At 36.1% G+C, this 17,161-nt stretch overlaps 1 protein-coding gene across 4 annotated transcripts in view; it reads left to right on the plus strand.

The window, feature by feature from the left end:
• Parp8 (poly(ADP-ribose) polymerase family member 8) overlaps positions 1 to 17,161 on the plus strand; it is a 178,175-nt gene that overhangs the window by 149,600 nt on the left and 11,414 nt on the right. For all 4 annotated transcript variants that reach the window (XM_047555101.1, XM_047555098.1, XM_047555099.1 and 1 more), the window contains 9 exons: positions 66 to 158; positions 5,048 to 5,173; positions 6,152 to 6,217; positions 9,007 to 9,074; positions 10,649 to 10,697; positions 11,830 to 11,942; positions 12,164 to 12,236; positions 13,583 to 13,652; positions 16,309 to 16,382. In XM_047555101.1, coding sequence (XP_047411057.1) covers positions 66 to 158; positions 5,048 to 5,173; positions 6,152 to 6,217; positions 9,007 to 9,074; positions 10,649 to 10,697; positions 11,830 to 11,942; positions 12,164 to 12,236; positions 13,583 to 13,652; positions 16,309 to 16,382 — 732 coding nt within the window. The remainder of the gene's footprint in view (positions 1 to 65; positions 159 to 5,047; positions 5,174 to 6,151; positions 6,218 to 9,006; positions 9,075 to 10,648; positions 10,698 to 11,829; positions 11,943 to 12,163; positions 12,237 to 13,582; positions 13,653 to 16,308; positions 16,383 to 17,161) is intronic.

Genomic DNA, 17,161 nt, shown 5'->3' on the forward strand with positions numbered 1-17,161 from the left:
TCATCAATTTAATTTTAAAATTGAGAAATGGAAAGTACTGTAATTGATTCCCATTTCTTTTGTAGCCTACTGTATGTGAACGAGAGCTGTGTGTCTTTGCTTTTCAAACCCTGGGAGTAATGAATGAAGCTGCTGATGAAATAGCAACTGGAGCTCAGGTACTAACTGATACTAATTATTCCTTATTTTGATTCAAAAATTTGTGCTAGTCCACTAGTTACTTTCACTCTGTAACTCTTTGTGGGAAATTTTCAAGAGCTTGGCAGACTGGCACTTGATATTTTTTAGATATAGACTAAATTTTCTGTTTTCATTTTGTGTGTTTTGTCATTTTGCAGTTGGCAAGGGGAGAGATTAAACTAATTTTTTTTTAAGAATTAGTTTAATTCTTACACGGTGAAATTGAGATACTGAAATGGTAATACATGCTTTATATAAACATGTTTGTAAAGTTATACTGCCATAAACTGGAAATCAGTTTATTTTTAAAACTGAAGTTCAAAGATAATGGGAAGAATATAAAATAAAAGAGTAGTACATTTTAGAGAAGACTATAGGAGATAAGAAGAAAAATATAAAAAAGAAACAGCTTGGAATCAAGAAACATGCTGTTTCTAGAAAGGAAAAAAATAAATGATAAGGATGCCAAAATGTATTACTTCATGCAATTCCATGAAAATTTCAATTGTTGTTTCTCATGTAGAGTGTAACTAAATTACTGATTCATGTATGAAAAAAATTAAAACATTAAAAATGAATAAATGTTAATTAAGAGATGCCAACTTTTCAGAAGCATAGAGTGCTATAAAATTTAAACAAATACAGTATTGGCAAAGAAAAGGATGTCAGATTATCCCAAAAGCCAGTCCTTATAAATAAATCTAATATATTGTTAAAGAGGGATCACATCTTCTTTTGCTTTCAATGCTGTTGACTTCAGGAGGTTATTTAATAAGTGAAGTAGGAACAATGAACCTGCAATATTGGAGAAAAATCTGTTTAGCTCTATCGTACTCTGTTTATGAAAACAAATACCAAATACCTTAAAGAGTAGTTTGAAAAAATGATACGCAGACTAGAGGAGAGTAAAATGGAGTGCGCCCAACTGAGATGGTTCACCAGGCTTGTGCATTTATGCTGTCATTGGAAATCCTAAGGAGAAATGCCATTCTTCACATTATGTGATTCCCTTGAAGAAATGATGAACATTAAGAATGAAGTAACCAGGCACGGTGGTGTATACCTGAAATCCCAGCTACTCTGGGGAGGATGAGGCAAGAGGATCTCGAGTTCAAAGTCAGCCTCAGCAACTTAGTGAGGCCGTAAACAACTCAGCAAGACCCTGTCTCTAAATAAAAAATTAAAAAGAACTGGAGATGTGGTTCAGTGGTTAAGCACCCCTGGGTTCAATCCCTGAACCCCCATCCCCCCAAAAAAGTATGAAAAGCTCTTTACTTCCACAAACATAATTATATAAAAGCTGAACATTTTTAGAGAAGAAAAACACAAGGGCCATAACAGATGAACAGAAAATGAACATGAATTCACAAAAGGGACATGTAGTTAGTAAAGAAACATGAGGAAACATTCAGCTTCATTAAAAATCAACAGGAAGATAATTGCAAAAGGAATTACCAATCTTTCATTTATGAACTTCACAGAGATGGGTGAGAAGAGCAGCACTCACTCACTCAATATGGGATATCTTGTTGACAGGGAACCCTGTACTAGGTGATGCACAGTAGATAATTAACACTGTAGCCTAAGTACCTAGCCCTTTCACTGCTTAGCCAAATTATGATGCTGTGTTTGACGAAATACTAAGGACAATATTTTTTTATATAATTAATTATAAATGAAAAATACTACCACAGTAGAACTGTGATCTTACGTTGTAGAAAAATGATTTCATAATTAAAATAAATTTCATATGTACAGCTTACTATTGCCCCTATGCCTTGCATATTCGGTTTGTATATTAAAGGCTTCAAAAATCCCTAAAACTAAAAAAATTAACTAGTCCATCCTGAGAAAGTTTTTAAACTGTATCTGACCATGAGTCATTTCCTTTTCTCTCCTTTTTTTAATAAAATTTTTTTTTAAATGTGGAAGTTTTTCTCATCCCTTGGAAGTAATATTGAAAATAAAAGATATTTTAATGTATGTTGATAAAACCTTACCTAGTGGGTTGTATGAAAAAAATATTTATATCATAGGTTTACATGTATTATGTGCATAGTTACTAAAAATGCTTGGTGGCCCATGCCTGTGATACTAGCAACTCAGGAGGCTGAGCCAAAAGGATCTCAAGTTCAAAGCCTGGCTAGGCAACTTAGCAAGATCCTTTATCAAAATAAAAATGAAAAGGACTGGGGATGCAGCTCAGTGGGAAATCACCCTTGGGTTTATTTTCTAGTAGGAAAAAAACAGAACAAAACAAAACAAAACAGAAAAATCCCCAAAGACCTCAAGTAGTCACTTAAAACTTGTACATTTTGCTGGATGCAAAATTTCCCTCAAATAAAACAATTGAAAACTAGAAATAGTACATGTTAATTAAAGGAAAAAGTGAAATTATGCTAATGTTAGGGATGTTAAATAAAACAATAGGTGAGATATTTCTCATCATCATTACATTTCTGAAAATAATGTTTTTAAAGTGGATCTTAAAATATCTAGTGGTAGTTAGAAAACTTAAGTGCTTGATCAAATAAGTTTATTGATTTTACTCTTAAGATTGGTATTCATGATGAGAAAATTTATTCTACTTAAAAGAGAGCATTCCTTTTAACTATTATAGTTTTTAAAACATGCATCCAGTATTGGTCATAACCCTGAAGATTACATAGAATCAAACAGAAAAGCAAAACAAAACAAAACTGTCTCAGTAGTCTCATTCTATTCGTTGACTTTTGCAGTTGATGGTGCTCTTAGGAGCTCTGGGAGACATAGAGATGCTCCTCACCACTGCAGGATACGGGGCTGGAACAATAGTGTCCTGTGGTCCATGAAACACAACCACCATTACAGGCCTTCAAATCCTATTCCACTGGAACAGTTTTATTTCTTTGTTTGAAATCGTGTGTTGGAAACATTAGGTGTTACATATCTAGGCTTTTTGAAGGAGTTTTGTGAGCATATATGTATGTATACTTGTGCAAGCTTACTAATTAGTTTAGGTAACTGGAACATTGTGATGAATGGGTATATTCTGTGAGTCCATGAGAACAGTGAGCGCAACTGCCATTAGGTCACAATGTCCCTAATAGAAACAGAAGAATCAGAAATTGTCCATCTCTTACTATGCATTTTTAAAACACCTGTTTAAAACTCTAGGAACAGCTTTCCTTTTTAATGTCCACATTTAGGTGTGTCTGTTTGGGTCATTTCTCCATTTAGACAGTATCAATTTCCTATATCCAGTTGCCAGAAATATAGTACATTGTTTTGGGAACCATGGATGGGAGCCAGTTTAGCTACTGTGTAGTAAGTGCTGCCTCTTAGTCATTTGTGCAAAAGGATCATTGATAATATAGGAATAAAACAAATCAAGAGAAATTAAAAGACATTGACAGAGGAGAATAGGAAGAGCCAAGATGATGCCAGGCAATTTGCTGTTTTTTTTGAGTGTGCCAGACTTCCTGTGTTGTGTGACTTCCTTTACCTGAAACAGTTTCACTCCAGATAGTTGCATCTCTCCCCTCCTGACCTTGAAAGACAGCACTCCCTTCTGCATTGTTCTTTAACATCCTCTTTATTTTTATAGCTTTTAAAAGTACCAGAAATTCTACTGAAGCATATATTCTTTTTAACTTGAGTTTTTACGATGCATTTCCTCCATTAGACTGTACACACCACCTGCCTATGGACTAGTCTGTCTTTCTCATTGTCTTTACCATGGGGCCTTGAACAAGCTAGCAGATAATACGTACTCATGACAGAGGCTTATTAGAATGTGAGTTATTAAAGATGGCACATGTTTTTTATTTTGATTTAAGAGTATAGTTCGGCCAAATTTGGTCTAAAGTCAAGAGTTGCAGGTGTGAGAGATTGGTTGTAGTCTTGGGCTTCCTGATGAACTTGTGCTAACAGTGAAAAGAGAAGCGGTGAGAGGAGAAGCAGTGAGAGGAGAGAAGCCGTGAGAGGAGAAGCAGTGAGAGGAGAGAAGCAGTGAGAGGAGGAGCAGTGAGAGGAGAGAAGCAGTGAGAGGAGGAGCAGTGAGAGGAGAAGCAGTGAGAGGAGAAGCAGTGAGAGGAGAGAAGCAGTGAGAGGAGGAGCAGTGAGAGGAGAAGCAGAGGAGGATCAGTGAGAGGAGAGAAGCAGTGAGAGGAGGATCAGAGGAGGAGCAGTGAGAGGAGGAGCAGTGAGAGGAGAGAAGCAGTGAGAGGAGGAGCAGTGAGAGGAGAAGCAGAGGAGAGAAGCAGTGAGAGGAGGAACAGAGGAGGAGCAGTGAGAGGAGGAACAGTGAGAGGAGAAGCAGAGGAGGATCAGTGAGAGGAGAGAAGCAGTGAGTGGAGAAGCAGTGGGAGGAGAGAAGCAGTGAGAGGAGGAGCAGTGAGAGGAGAAGCAGTGAGAGGAGATGCAGTGAGAGGGGAACCAGTGAGAGGAGAAGCAGTGAGAGGGGAAGCAGTGAGAGGGGAAGCAGTGAGAGGAGAGAAGCAGTGAGAGGGGAACCAGTGAGAAGGGAAGCAGTGAGAGGAGAGAAGCAGTGAGAGGAGAAGCAGTGAGAGGAGATGCAGTGAGAGGAGAGAAGCAGTGAGAGGGGAAGCAGTGAGAGGAGAGGCAGTGAGAGGAGAGAAGCAGTGAGAGGAGAAGCAGTGAGAGGAGAAGCAGTGAGAGGAGAGAAGCAGTGAGAGGAGAAGCAGTGAGAGGAGAGAAGCAGTGAGAGGAGAGAAGCAGTGAGAGGAGAGAAGCAGTGAGAGGGGAAGCAGTGAGAGGAGAAGCAGTGAGAGGGGAACCAGTGAGAGGAGAACAGTGAGAGGAGAAGCAGTGGTGAAACGCTTGCTGAAACCTAAGGAAAGTAACTGTCTCATGGGTGTGCTTCAAGGTGGTAGATCTGCTGGTGTCCATGTGTAGATCTGCATTGGAATCTCCTAGAAAAGTTGTCATTTTCGAGCCATATCCTTCTGTGGTGGATCCTAATGATCCTCAGATGTTGGCCTTCAACCCCAGGGTAAGTAGGCACCATAACCCCTCAGCACTCAGTTTCTGATAATAGTAAATGAGATTTGCTCTTTCTCTCTGAATGTTCTATGTCATCAAGCAGATCCACAATTTCTTAAAGTTTATTTTAGTTTTTTGGGGGGATTCTGATTTTATGTAACCTCATTTTAATTTTAAGGATCATGATGAAAGGGAAAAAGTCTAGGTTTTTAAAATTTATTTATTTATTTATTTTACTTTAACCTCTTTATCCTCTTCTCCTCTCCCTCTTTCAGCTATCTGAAGATTAGTGAAAGCTGAACTGATATTGTTAATGAACTGGCATATCTCAAGAAAAATGTCTTTTAAATATTTTTGGGACATAGGCAGAATCCTTCTGAAATAAGAAAAATTTCAAATTGCGTGAGAGCCAAAGTTAATAGTATTATTATTCATCTTGGAATCATTTTATAACTATATAATATTTCCCTGGAAGAACTCACCTTTTTTTGAAGTGGTAGCAGGGACCATATTTACGTTATGCTTACAAATGAATTATCAGTTGGCGTGTGTTGTCACATGTACACTGTCCCATACTATTTTGGTAACAATATTCCAATCAAAAGAAAATAAGAGCAGTTGAGAGATTTGAAGTAGATTTTTGTGTTTTAGAAGGATTCTGTGCTTACTTTATTGCCCATTGTTGTAGTGATGAAGCGTGAATCAAGAACCCAGTGTCTGCTTTTGTACTTCTAAAACTTACCCCATAAGCTAAATATGATTTTCTGTTCTTATATAAGGAATTGCATTGCTTTCTTTTTTCCTCCCTTGATCTAGTTATAAATCCTTGAGCCATCTTATTACAGTCTTCCCTTTTATGTATATAAAACGATTATTGCTCTCACACTGATTTTGATGGAAACTTCATGTATAGAAATAATGTATTTCTCTAGTGATATGTAGCTTCTCAAAGATTTTAATTGAATTCTGTTTTTTTCTCATTATGCAGAAGAAGAACTATGATAGAGTAATGAAAGCACTGGATAGCATAACTTCTATCAGAGAAATGACACAAGTAAGTATACTGTCACGTGACTTTATACTGTTCGGTATGCTTGAGTCGATCATATTTTAAGAGTATTGATCATGAGAGTATTGATCATGTAGTGAAATGTAGATTTTCCTATTGTATGAGGTATAATTAAAATTATAAATTTTTTTTATTGTAATGTTTTATTTAACTATATCAGTGTCTTGGCGTGCTGTGATTTTGGGAGGGTAAGTACACAATTATAACCCTAATACTGTGCTTTCACATAAAGGAAAGCACATTGAGCACATGAGGGTACATTGAGATACTTAAAGAAGAAGTGAAATCTAGTACCATCTTCTTATAATGTCAATTTTAATTGATAGTTGTAAGTTCAAAACTTTTTTATGTTAAAATAACAAATTTTCTTTAAGATGCAAATTTTACATGCCTATTTTCAATATAACACAGAACCTAAAGCTTCTTTAGAAATGCCAGACTCCCTTGAGAATGTAAGTTTATATTTGCGGTTATTAGCAAGGCTCTGGTGGACAAGTTTGCTGAGCGAGGATTAGGGTTCATTGTGGAGACCTGACACATCCCTGGGCTGTATGCTGTCCAGCACTTGGAAAGACACATGCCATGGAATTAATGAGGTCTTTCCCCTCCACAGATTTGGAGAGAGGCTTAAAACTCATTATAAATAGAAAATAATCCCAAATTAGCAACACCCACTGTGTGTACAGCTTGTATATAAAACTTCAAAGTATGTTAGTCTTCTTTTTGTCATTTGGACTAAAATATCTGAAAAACAACTTAGAAGAGGAAAAGTTTATTTTGGCTCATGGTTTCAGCAGTATAGTCCACGGTCCATTGAATGGCCCAATGTGAGCTAGAACATCATGGCAGAAGGGCATAGTGAAGGAAAGCTGCTCAGTTGTGGCAGCTGAGGAATACAGAGGGTGAGAAGGTATATTTCCCACAAGCACTGCAGCCCCATTCTATCTATTTACAGTTAAAACTCAGTAGTCTCTTCAAATTTTTAATCCATCAGATGAAGTAGTCCATTGGTGAGGTCACAGTTCTCCTTTAATCATTTCACTCGTGAACATTCCTGCATTGTGTATTACATGAACTACTGTGGGATTCCTCGTACTCAAACCATTAGACAAGGCTTGCACTGCATGAGGGACTGACCCTTGTGGGCCTGTGACGAGCCTTATCCTAAGCCATTAATTTTCTCTGGAGAAGGAATAACTCTTGCCCCAGGCCTCCCTGAGCTTCTGCATGACTTCCTCCTCCACCTGGTGTCACCTCTACTCTTCTGTTTGAAGACTGTGCTCAAAAAGTATGTCTTTACATTTCCAACTTTCATTCTTGGTTCTTTTGATCATTATTTATTCATGTAGTCAAATATTCATTCTTCATTCAACAGATATGTGTCAGACCATGGTAAATAAAGAGATCCTTTAATTTACAAGTGATGTTTGCTTAAAAACTACCATGCCTTTTTCTGTTTCCATACCTTTCTATATTATCTGAATTCTTCAAACAAGAATTTCTTATTTGTATAACCAAAGAAAACGATAAAATGTGTTCCTATGGGGTGGGCCAAGAACTTTGATTCTGTGTCTCTACACAAAGTTAAACATGTTTAATCATGAAAAAGACTTTGGCATAGGGTATTTATACTATACCCTAGACCCAGATCATTCTTGGATTTAAAAATAGCTCAAACTGAAATCAGCTCTCTGCCAAAAATTGCTTCTTGTATTCTGGGTCATGTGTAAGCTATTTTAATAGAAGGCAATGTAGACGATGGAGTCAGCCTGGGAAGTCAGAGGCTGTAGAGCTGGCTCCACAACGATGTGGCTTGTGACCTTGGGCAAGCTGCTTAATTGTTTAGTGCCTCAGTGTCTTTGCTGCCAAGGTAGAAAAAGTAATGCTGCACCCTCTTGCAGAGAGTACTACATAGGGATGCTGTCAGGTTTTATCACATCAGATTCTTTAAACCTTTCCAATATATAAATATAACATTATACTGTCCTACAGATAACTCCAAATTGTTATAGACAGAACTCTCTTTGTTCTATAAAACAGTTAATTGTTTGGGTAAATTAAATTTCTATTTTAAGAGAAGTATTGTTCTTATGTAAATGGTTTTCTTATAAAAAGATCCATACCTCAGTCTGTATCCCCAGGTATGAGCATGAATAGTCACGGTCACAAGTTTTGTTTTAATGTTAGTTAAAATCATTGTTAAAAACAGGCATTGAAGATGGCAAGATAGACTCTCTTCAGAGTACTGCAGCAAGGGAGAGACGGTGGCATAAACTGAGCTCACCTCCAGTTAAGACAAAGGAACCTGAGGTTTTTAAAGGGAGAAGAAAAACCCAAATGGGGCTCTGAGCTAGTGAAAAAGTGGGAAAAAAGAATGGAGTAGGGGGATGATGTGGAAATGGAACAGCACAGAAAAGGCCAAGTGGAAAAATCGCTGAAAACAGTTTGGCAGGGTGGTGGGTACAATGTGTATTTTGTGGTTTGAAGCATTGCATTTTCTTGAGCAGGACTTAACAAGTGGTCTGGGTAGGGTAACCTTTAGGAACACAGTCTAGGGCAGGTGTGGCAGGTGAGTCCTTTGTGCCACATGGAAATTCATGGTTACCATCATCTTGGGGAACATGACTAGGGTGAGTGCTGCTATTGCTATGACAAGGCCACAGATTTTCCGTTTTAAGTAGACTAGGCACGTCATTGAGTCTGATTTTCCTATTGTAGAAAAGGAAGAATGAATTTTAAAGAAAAATCAAGGACGATAATGACCTTTTTTACAGGCACCATATCTGGAAATCAAGAAGCAGATGGATAAACAGGACCCCCTCGCTCATCCCCTACTGCAATGGTATAAAATTTTAGTTTTCCTCTTAATGAAAATAGCATCTTCTTTTACTGTTTACTTGGAGTTGGGGGCAGGGAGCCTATTTTATAATCCCTGCAATGCTACAGTTCCCCAAGCCTATGAGACCTGGTGATTGTACAATCCAGGAGCCCTTAATGACTCTCACTTTAATTAAAACGTATATACATCACAAGGGGAAGAAAATGCTGCCACACGCACTATCAGGATATACAATGCATTTGACAGCAGTTTGTCTATAGTCTCAAAAGATGTGATTAATGAGATAACGTGTTGAAGGCATTTTGGTTCATTTAATTTTCTAGTTCAGTGAGGACTTTAAATTCTTTTTGTTCAAGATGTTGTCAGTATATTTTGTATATCGTGCTTCCTTAACAAAGACAGTAGTATACATTTGATTAACTCCTTAGCTTGATCACTGCTGAAGATGCACTGTTGAGAGCCTGAAGGGGGATAGAGCAATAGTCCAGCCTGAATTCTGGAAGGAGCCAGACAGCAGTGAGGAGAGGGGCTGTGGACTCACCTTGTTGTCATGCTCACTTCAAATCATTTGCCCTCTTGTTTCCCCTTTGCAAAGTATAGACAATAGGGTTTATAAGGATTTTGTATACACAGCTCTTTGAAACCTCAAAGATATATAGGATTTCCCACTACTAGCAAACAAATGTAGGATTATAAGAGATGGGGCGAGATGAACTCTTATTCCATTTTATAACCAGGAAGATTTTTTTAAAATATACATGCTGGCAAAGGAAAACTGGCTTCTTTAAGATTCTTATTTAACTGCTGCTTAATTAAAATTTTATAATGCATACTTAGTATAACAAGACCTTGACAAAATTAGATAAGAAACATTTCTTAATTTGTTATGATCTATTATTAAAATTCTGACAAATTAAGTCTCCTTAACAGTGTTAATTTTCTTATTGTCATATTCAAAATAAAGGTAGAAGTCTTGAATACCTAGTTGTATCTTTTCCCCCTGAAGTCAGCCTGTTAAATTGTGATCAGAACCTTCAGTTTCTTGGTCCTTCTTTCAAGGAGAAGAAAATCTGCCAAAATGCCTTCCTTAGAGTGTCCCCCCACCTTACTATTTTATATACTGAAAAGCATAAAACAAGTTTTTCAGATACATGAATTATTTTCAGCTTTAATCTCTAAATATGTTGACTCTTATATAAATGATGACACACATCAGTTCACAGAGATCCTTAAATAGTTAAACAAAAATGAATTTCCATAAGAACTCATTCTTAATTTAGGTAACGGTAGAGAGAAGCAGAATGAGATGCATGTGTCAACTTCTAATGTTTGTAGGAATTATCATTATCTGAGCATACTATGTAACTAGAAACACTGATTCCGTTCATGTTTGAGTTTGTGCTTATTAAAAACTGTATCTGTTAATTTTAATTGTCTCAGTAAACCAAATGAAATGAAAGTATTATGGAATTTAGTATGTGGCACAGGAAAAATAAGTTTTAATCACCTGCTAACCCAGAAGAAAAACTTTACATGTATTTGGCATATATTTGTAACTGACTGTTTTTTAATTTCAGGGTTATTTCAAGTAATAGGTCACATATTGTGAAACTGCCAGTTAACAGGGTAAGTGATTTCTTCATATATGCACACTAATGTGGGAGGAGAACTTAGTAATTGGGAAAATGACCCTTGTGATTTTTAGGCAGCCTCTCCAAGAATAGAGATAGACTCAGGGTAAGTCTAATTCATCAGTTTGAAATTGCCATATGAAATCACTTTAAAACTTAACAAATTAAGATATCAAATGCAAATTCAGGCTACTGCTTTAATCTTTTAAACAGAAACAACCATCAATATAATATAGTTGTTCTACAAGTGATAGAAAAGTATTATCTGCAGATTTATCAGAGGAAAGTGAATATGCTTTTTAATCATTGTTAGTTTCATGTTGGTTCATTGTACCTTCCTGTGACTAAGAAGGTATTGTTTCCAGTTTCTTATTCATCAGGCTGGTATGATGGTTAAAAAATAATATGTTAGGTATGGTTAAAAAAATAATAATGAATAGCTAATGGATTCTGACTTCATTTCTGTTCATCACCTGAGAGTATTGGCTAACAGTCTGTTTCCTTGTGTACAATTCTGTGTATAAATCTGTATATGTTCCTAGGTGAAAGGGAAATAGTTAGAACATTTTATCAAGCAATTAATCCAAAGAGTTTTTGCTTTCTTTTCATGATCGAAGGGGAAAATTGTATTTGAATGTAGGTAACTTTCAGTTTTATAAATACATGCAAATAAAGCATAGTGGTAATTTTTGCTATTTTAAAATAATGAATTAAATTTTTTTTTTTAAACTTTCTGCTTAGTAAACTCCCAAATATTTCCTCAGTTGAATAGGTAGTATACATTTAGAAAAGTCAATCAAAAAAATCTTGAAAAAAATTAAATTAAGAAAGCAGATCTTGAGTATGATTCCATTGAATATTCCAAATATAAATGTAAGTGACTTTGGATTATCTGTGTGCTGTTCTTTTCCATTAGTCTACAGAATTATCAGTCATATAAGCAATTCCATGTGATTTATCATTTATGCATGGTTTTTTAATATAATTTAGGAATTAACTTTTTATGTGATTAGTGTAAAATTACTATATGTTGAAATTGGATAACTCTCAAACCAGTTAAATTTGAAATTGTCATCTGCTTATGTGTTAAATTTGACATTTTTATTTGTCATTGTTTTAAATGGCAGCAATTGAAGTTTATGCACACTCCACATCAATTCCTGCTTCTCAGCAGTCCACCAGCCAAAGAATCCAATTTCAGAGCTGCTAAAAAACTCTTTGGAAGCACCTTTGCATTTCAGTGAGTATGGCTTAATGTTGATGGAGGTGTGTTCCCCCCAGTCTTTCAAAAATGTGTGGGAATCAGTAGTTGACTTATTAACATTGAAGGGTCAACTACACACTGACTTAGAAACTCAGGACTTAGAGAGGCATTATGACTTATATAACAACTACTTTTTAAAAAATCATTGATTTTTCTGGATTTGCTCTTTCCTTCCCATCCTTTTTTTTTTTTTTTAGTGGCTCACACATTGAAAACTGGCACTCCATCCTGAGGAATGGCCTGGTTGTTGCCTCTAATACACGTCTGCAGGTATAGTTTCTGAATGCTTGAATAAGATTATTCTTCAGTATTGAGATTCAGTAACAACCTGTTGGTTACTTGGAAAAGGGGAGGCATGTAAACTTTAAAACATTGTATAGAATTTCTAATACACACTAGTGCATTTTCATAAAATACTTGACACAAAGTTGATCTATATCTAATGAATACGGAAAGAAAAGTGAGTTTCCTATGAGAAAACAGTAAAAATCACACTTTGAAATTAAGTAGAAAAATTATCATGACAAAGTAAAATCATATAGATATTTTATCTGTTATTCCAAAATATGTTTTTTGAGTACTGTGCCTCAGTGTGAATCCTTTTGGAGGAGAAAGTATAGGAGCTGGGCACAGTGGTACATGCCTAAAATCCCAGCAGCTCAGGAGGCCGAGGCTGGAGGATTGCAAATTCAAAGCCAGCCTTAACAACTTGTCAAGGCCCTAAGTGACTTCGTGAGATCCTGTCTCAAAATAAAAACATTGAAAAAGGTCTGGGGATATGACTTAACCATTAAGCGCTCCTGGGTTAAATCCATAGTACCAAAGAATAAAAAGAGTAAAAGAAAGTGTAGCAATAGGCAAAGTAGGTATTGGATACCAAGGAGCCATCTGGTACCTGCTTTTCAGAATCCTACATAGTACTTGACATTACCAGGATCCTAATGACTGTAGTCCTCATCTTCATGCACACTGTACTTCACTCACTCTGATACAGCTGTATTTTTCATTATCATCACAATACAGTGATATTTGAAATAATGCAGCTAAGTGTAAAATAAGTACACATTTGTTGAATTAGTATTCAGTTCATATAAATAGGGTGTAAGGGCCTTAGAACAGATAATAAGAAAGACTTTGATTATTTGGAGTCTAATTATTCCTTAGACTAAAGATTTTCAATTAATGAAACTCCTTATAACTTGAAAAATGTAAAAGGCAGTAAGGGTAGGATGACAGTGTTATATAATGAAAATCTGAGGAGGATTTTATATCCTAGCATGTGAGTACTAATTAAAATGCCTTCCCATGTATTTCAGTCAATTGTTTTGGAATTTTAGATTCATTAACATAAAAATCCACTTGAGTACCATCACTGATCGGGTAGGAAACATTCCTCAAGGCTCCTTTTCCTCTGGCTGTCATTTTTCAGTTATCAACTCTTAAGTTTTAAGAGTACAGGGATATTAGTACTATTTTCAAATTAGACCTTGGAAGAGGAGCACTATCATTTTTCTAAGACTTAATGTTCCAACATGAAACTGATTGCCTTATTGTGTTTGATATTAACATCTGAAATGTTGACTGGCCTCTCTTTACCCCATGTCTTCCCATTTTAGCTCCATGGTGCAATGTATGGAAGTGGAATCTATCTAAGTCCAATGTCAAGCATATCATTTGGTTACTCAGGTAATTCTGTACTTTATTTCTGTCTTCAAATTAATTAGGTTCTTATTTACTTATTGTTATATGCTCTAGGAGCAGTTTACTATTAATTGACTGACATTTATTTAGATATATTTGGATTAAATTCATTTGATAAATGAAAGAAGTTCAAATGATGATCTGCTAATATTTTGATGAAATTGTGGAGAAAATGTATTTAGGGATAGATTGAGAACATGTGCTAAGGGGGAGCCTGGTAAGCTCAAAATGTGTAAAGGGTGGTCACAAAATTGTTAGCACTGACTGCTTGTGTGGCAGAATTTGTGATGATTGCCTCCTACTTTTTAAATGCATAAAGCACTTATGCTCTTTGTTAAGAGATTAAAATCGCATAGAATCTTTAAAGTAACAAATGAAAATTTCCCTAGTGTCCTATAACCTCAGTGTTGGGGATATTTTCCTTTACTATTCCAAGTGCTGTCACATTCACTCTGCTGCCCATGCAGTTGATTTTGCTTGTGTGGTTGTGTGTGTGTGTGTGCGCGTGTGCAAAGGCGCGTGTGATCTCGTTATATAGTTTCAGGAGATGTTGTTCTTATGGTTCCTAAAATTTTAAATCTTGGTATCCCTGTGATATAGGAGAAAATACTTAGGTGAATGTTAACCAGGCCCTTAGTCTTAATTAACATTTACCAAAGTTTATGCTCTTGCAACCATAGCAAGTTGTTTCTTACTGATGGAGGAGTAAAACTACAACACTTGAAACTAGATTTGTAATTGGAAGTATTAAAAGAAAACAATAGCAGTGATAAAAATGTAAGAAAATGCCAATGGAAAGAAAACTTAAAAAAATTTTTACGTTTGCAAGGTAATGAAAAAAAGGAAAACCAGAATAAGAAATGTCATGAAAAAAGTAACTACTACTGTGTAGCAAACCACCCTAAATTTGGGGTTAAACAAGTTTTCTTATGTTCATAGATCAGTTTCTTTGGCATGGGAACTACTTTTACTGCTAAAAGTGTCCACTGTATGGTGCCCAGCTGGTGGATGGGCTGTGCTCAAGCACAGGCTAGGAGCCTTGGTGGGAATGGACTAGAACTAAACACCATAAGCTTCTAGAGTGGCCTGTCCAATGTGGTGACCCAAGGTTACCTGAACTTTCTAGAGTGCCCCAAGAGCAGCATATGGATTTCAGATAGCTTTTCTAATCTATTTTCAAAAGTCACCTGGTCAAAGCAGTTACAAGCCCTGTACTCAAGAGTTGGGGAATTGGACACCAGCAGGTGACCCTAAAGTATGGGTTGAGAACTACTGTTGTGTTGATCTTTGAAGTATAATAGGGCCAGAATAGCACCAAGAGATAAATACCAGCTAATAAAAGACTGTATAGAGATAGGAAACGAAACACCAAATTTTAAAGGAGAAAACAGTTTAAACCAGACTCTAAATTTTATTAAAATATGAAAAGCTAAAACATCAATTTAAATAAATAAATCCTCAACATACTGTCAATTTCTGCTTCTTATACTGATGTACAGACTCTTTAAATAGGTTCATAGCAAGGACTGGGAGGTACTCTGGGAATGCATGTCAGTTTTGTCTGTATGCAGTTATCTGGAGAGAGAGAGAGAGAGAGAATAGCTTTTATCATCTTCTTGAAGGGCTCTTTTTCTGAAAAAATGTAAGTGTATGGGTGTATGGGTTGGGTAAGTGTATGGGTATATGGGTAGGAAACGTAGTTGAGGTAGAGTGCTTGCCCAGCATGCATAAGGCCCAGCATTTGATCCGAACGAAGTTGTTGGTTTAGAAAATTGAACACTTTGTAAAGTCTTGATGTAAGTCTATTCAAAACAGATAAATATTTCAGTTTTGCTTTTCTAAACTTTCATGGTAAGAAATCATTCATTAACTAAGTTAAGTGAAGACTTGTGACTATCACAAATAATAGGCCAAATAACAAAAAACTTAAGATAATTTTTTTTTCTTTTTTTCCTTTTTTTTAAATTTTTTTTTTTTTTTTTTTTAATACTAGAGATTGAACCCAGGGGTGCTCAACCACTGAGCTACATCCCCAACCCTTTTTTATATTTTATTTAGAGACAGGATCTCACTGAGTTGCTTAGGACCTTGGTAAATTGCTGTGGCTGTCTTTGAACTTGTGATCCTCCTGCCTTAGCCTCCTGAGCCACTGGGATTACACACATGCACCACCATGCTTGGCAATAATTTTTCTTATTACAAGAAATGGTAAATTCTACACAAAATTGAATATGTGACAATTCACAAAGTTGCAGTGTAAGTGTATATTTTTTTCTGACATTGTTCTTATTTTCCAGTTCTTATCCTCTTTTACAACAATGAAAGTTAACTAATCTTTTTAAAATTATATTTTAAGAATATTCTATTTTTATGCAAAAGAATTTCCTGTCTCTGCTTTCTGTATAAGGCAAAACAAACTGAGATTCTGACTTTTTAGCTCTCCCAGGACTTCCCAAAGCTGTGGTCATCCACCCCAGGTTCCAGGGCCCAGCAGGTATTCCTTTGTGATCCTATTGAGACCACGTCTGGCCTGATGTGATCAGACTTTTGCCTAGAGTAGAGTTTGCAACATAGATGATTTATACTTTGAGCTTCCTCACATTGCTTTGTCCTTAAATTATCATTTTGCTGATGTTTTCAGGGATGAACAAGAAGCAGAAGGTGTCAGCCAAGGACGAGCCAGCTTCGAGCAGTAAAAGCAGCAGTGCTTCACAGGTGTTGTAGTGACTCAAGTGACTGCACACGATTAGTGAACCATGTCCTCGTTAACCAGCAAGACTTCCATAAATACTCAGGCTCATTGAGTCTGCAAAAATTATTTTAAGTGGTCATTATTCATAGAGGAATAAAACTCACCCAAAAATGTAATAAGTGAATTGCCTCTATAAAATAATCATTCAGCATATATTTATTGATCTCTCACTCTAATTCCAGAGACTCTCCTAGGCATTAGGGGACAACAAAGATCCAAAATAGACAGACATTCCTGTATTCTACTGAGGGGCTATTAGCAAATTAAAAATATACTTAGATAAATAGGATGCTAGATAGTATAGAAAAATAAATCAGGGAAAACAGACATTTAATGCTGTGGTAGAGAAGCGTGCATGTTAAGTGGGAGGGTCAGAAACGATTATCTGAGAAGGTGACATTTGAGTTCAGTCTTACACATGTTGAGTGTAGGACCATGTGTCTTTCTGGGAAAAGAACATTCTAGTCAGAAAAGGGTAAGCAAAATATCGTGTTATTTCAGAGAAAACAGTATATGTTAGAAAAATTAAAAATACATTGATAAATAATGTGATTTTAAAAGGAGTGTAGCTAGTTTAGTATTCGGAAGCGAAAGAGAAAACCCCAGATTTTCTGTATAATACGTTTTTGAAGCCTCTGTGGCTTAGTAAATGATGCTATAAAAATGAGTCAATTTTAGATAGTTAGATGATCTGGAGTGATAGATTATAATGTTTGAAAAGATCATGCAAATTTAATTTTGT

This window comes from Sciurus carolinensis, chromosome 6 (genome assembly GCF_902686445.1).
Source record: "Sciurus carolinensis chromosome 6, mSciCar1.2, whole genome shotgun sequence".
NCBI classification, from domain to species: Eukaryota; Metazoa; Chordata; class Mammalia; order Rodentia; family Sciuridae; genus Sciurus; species Sciurus carolinensis.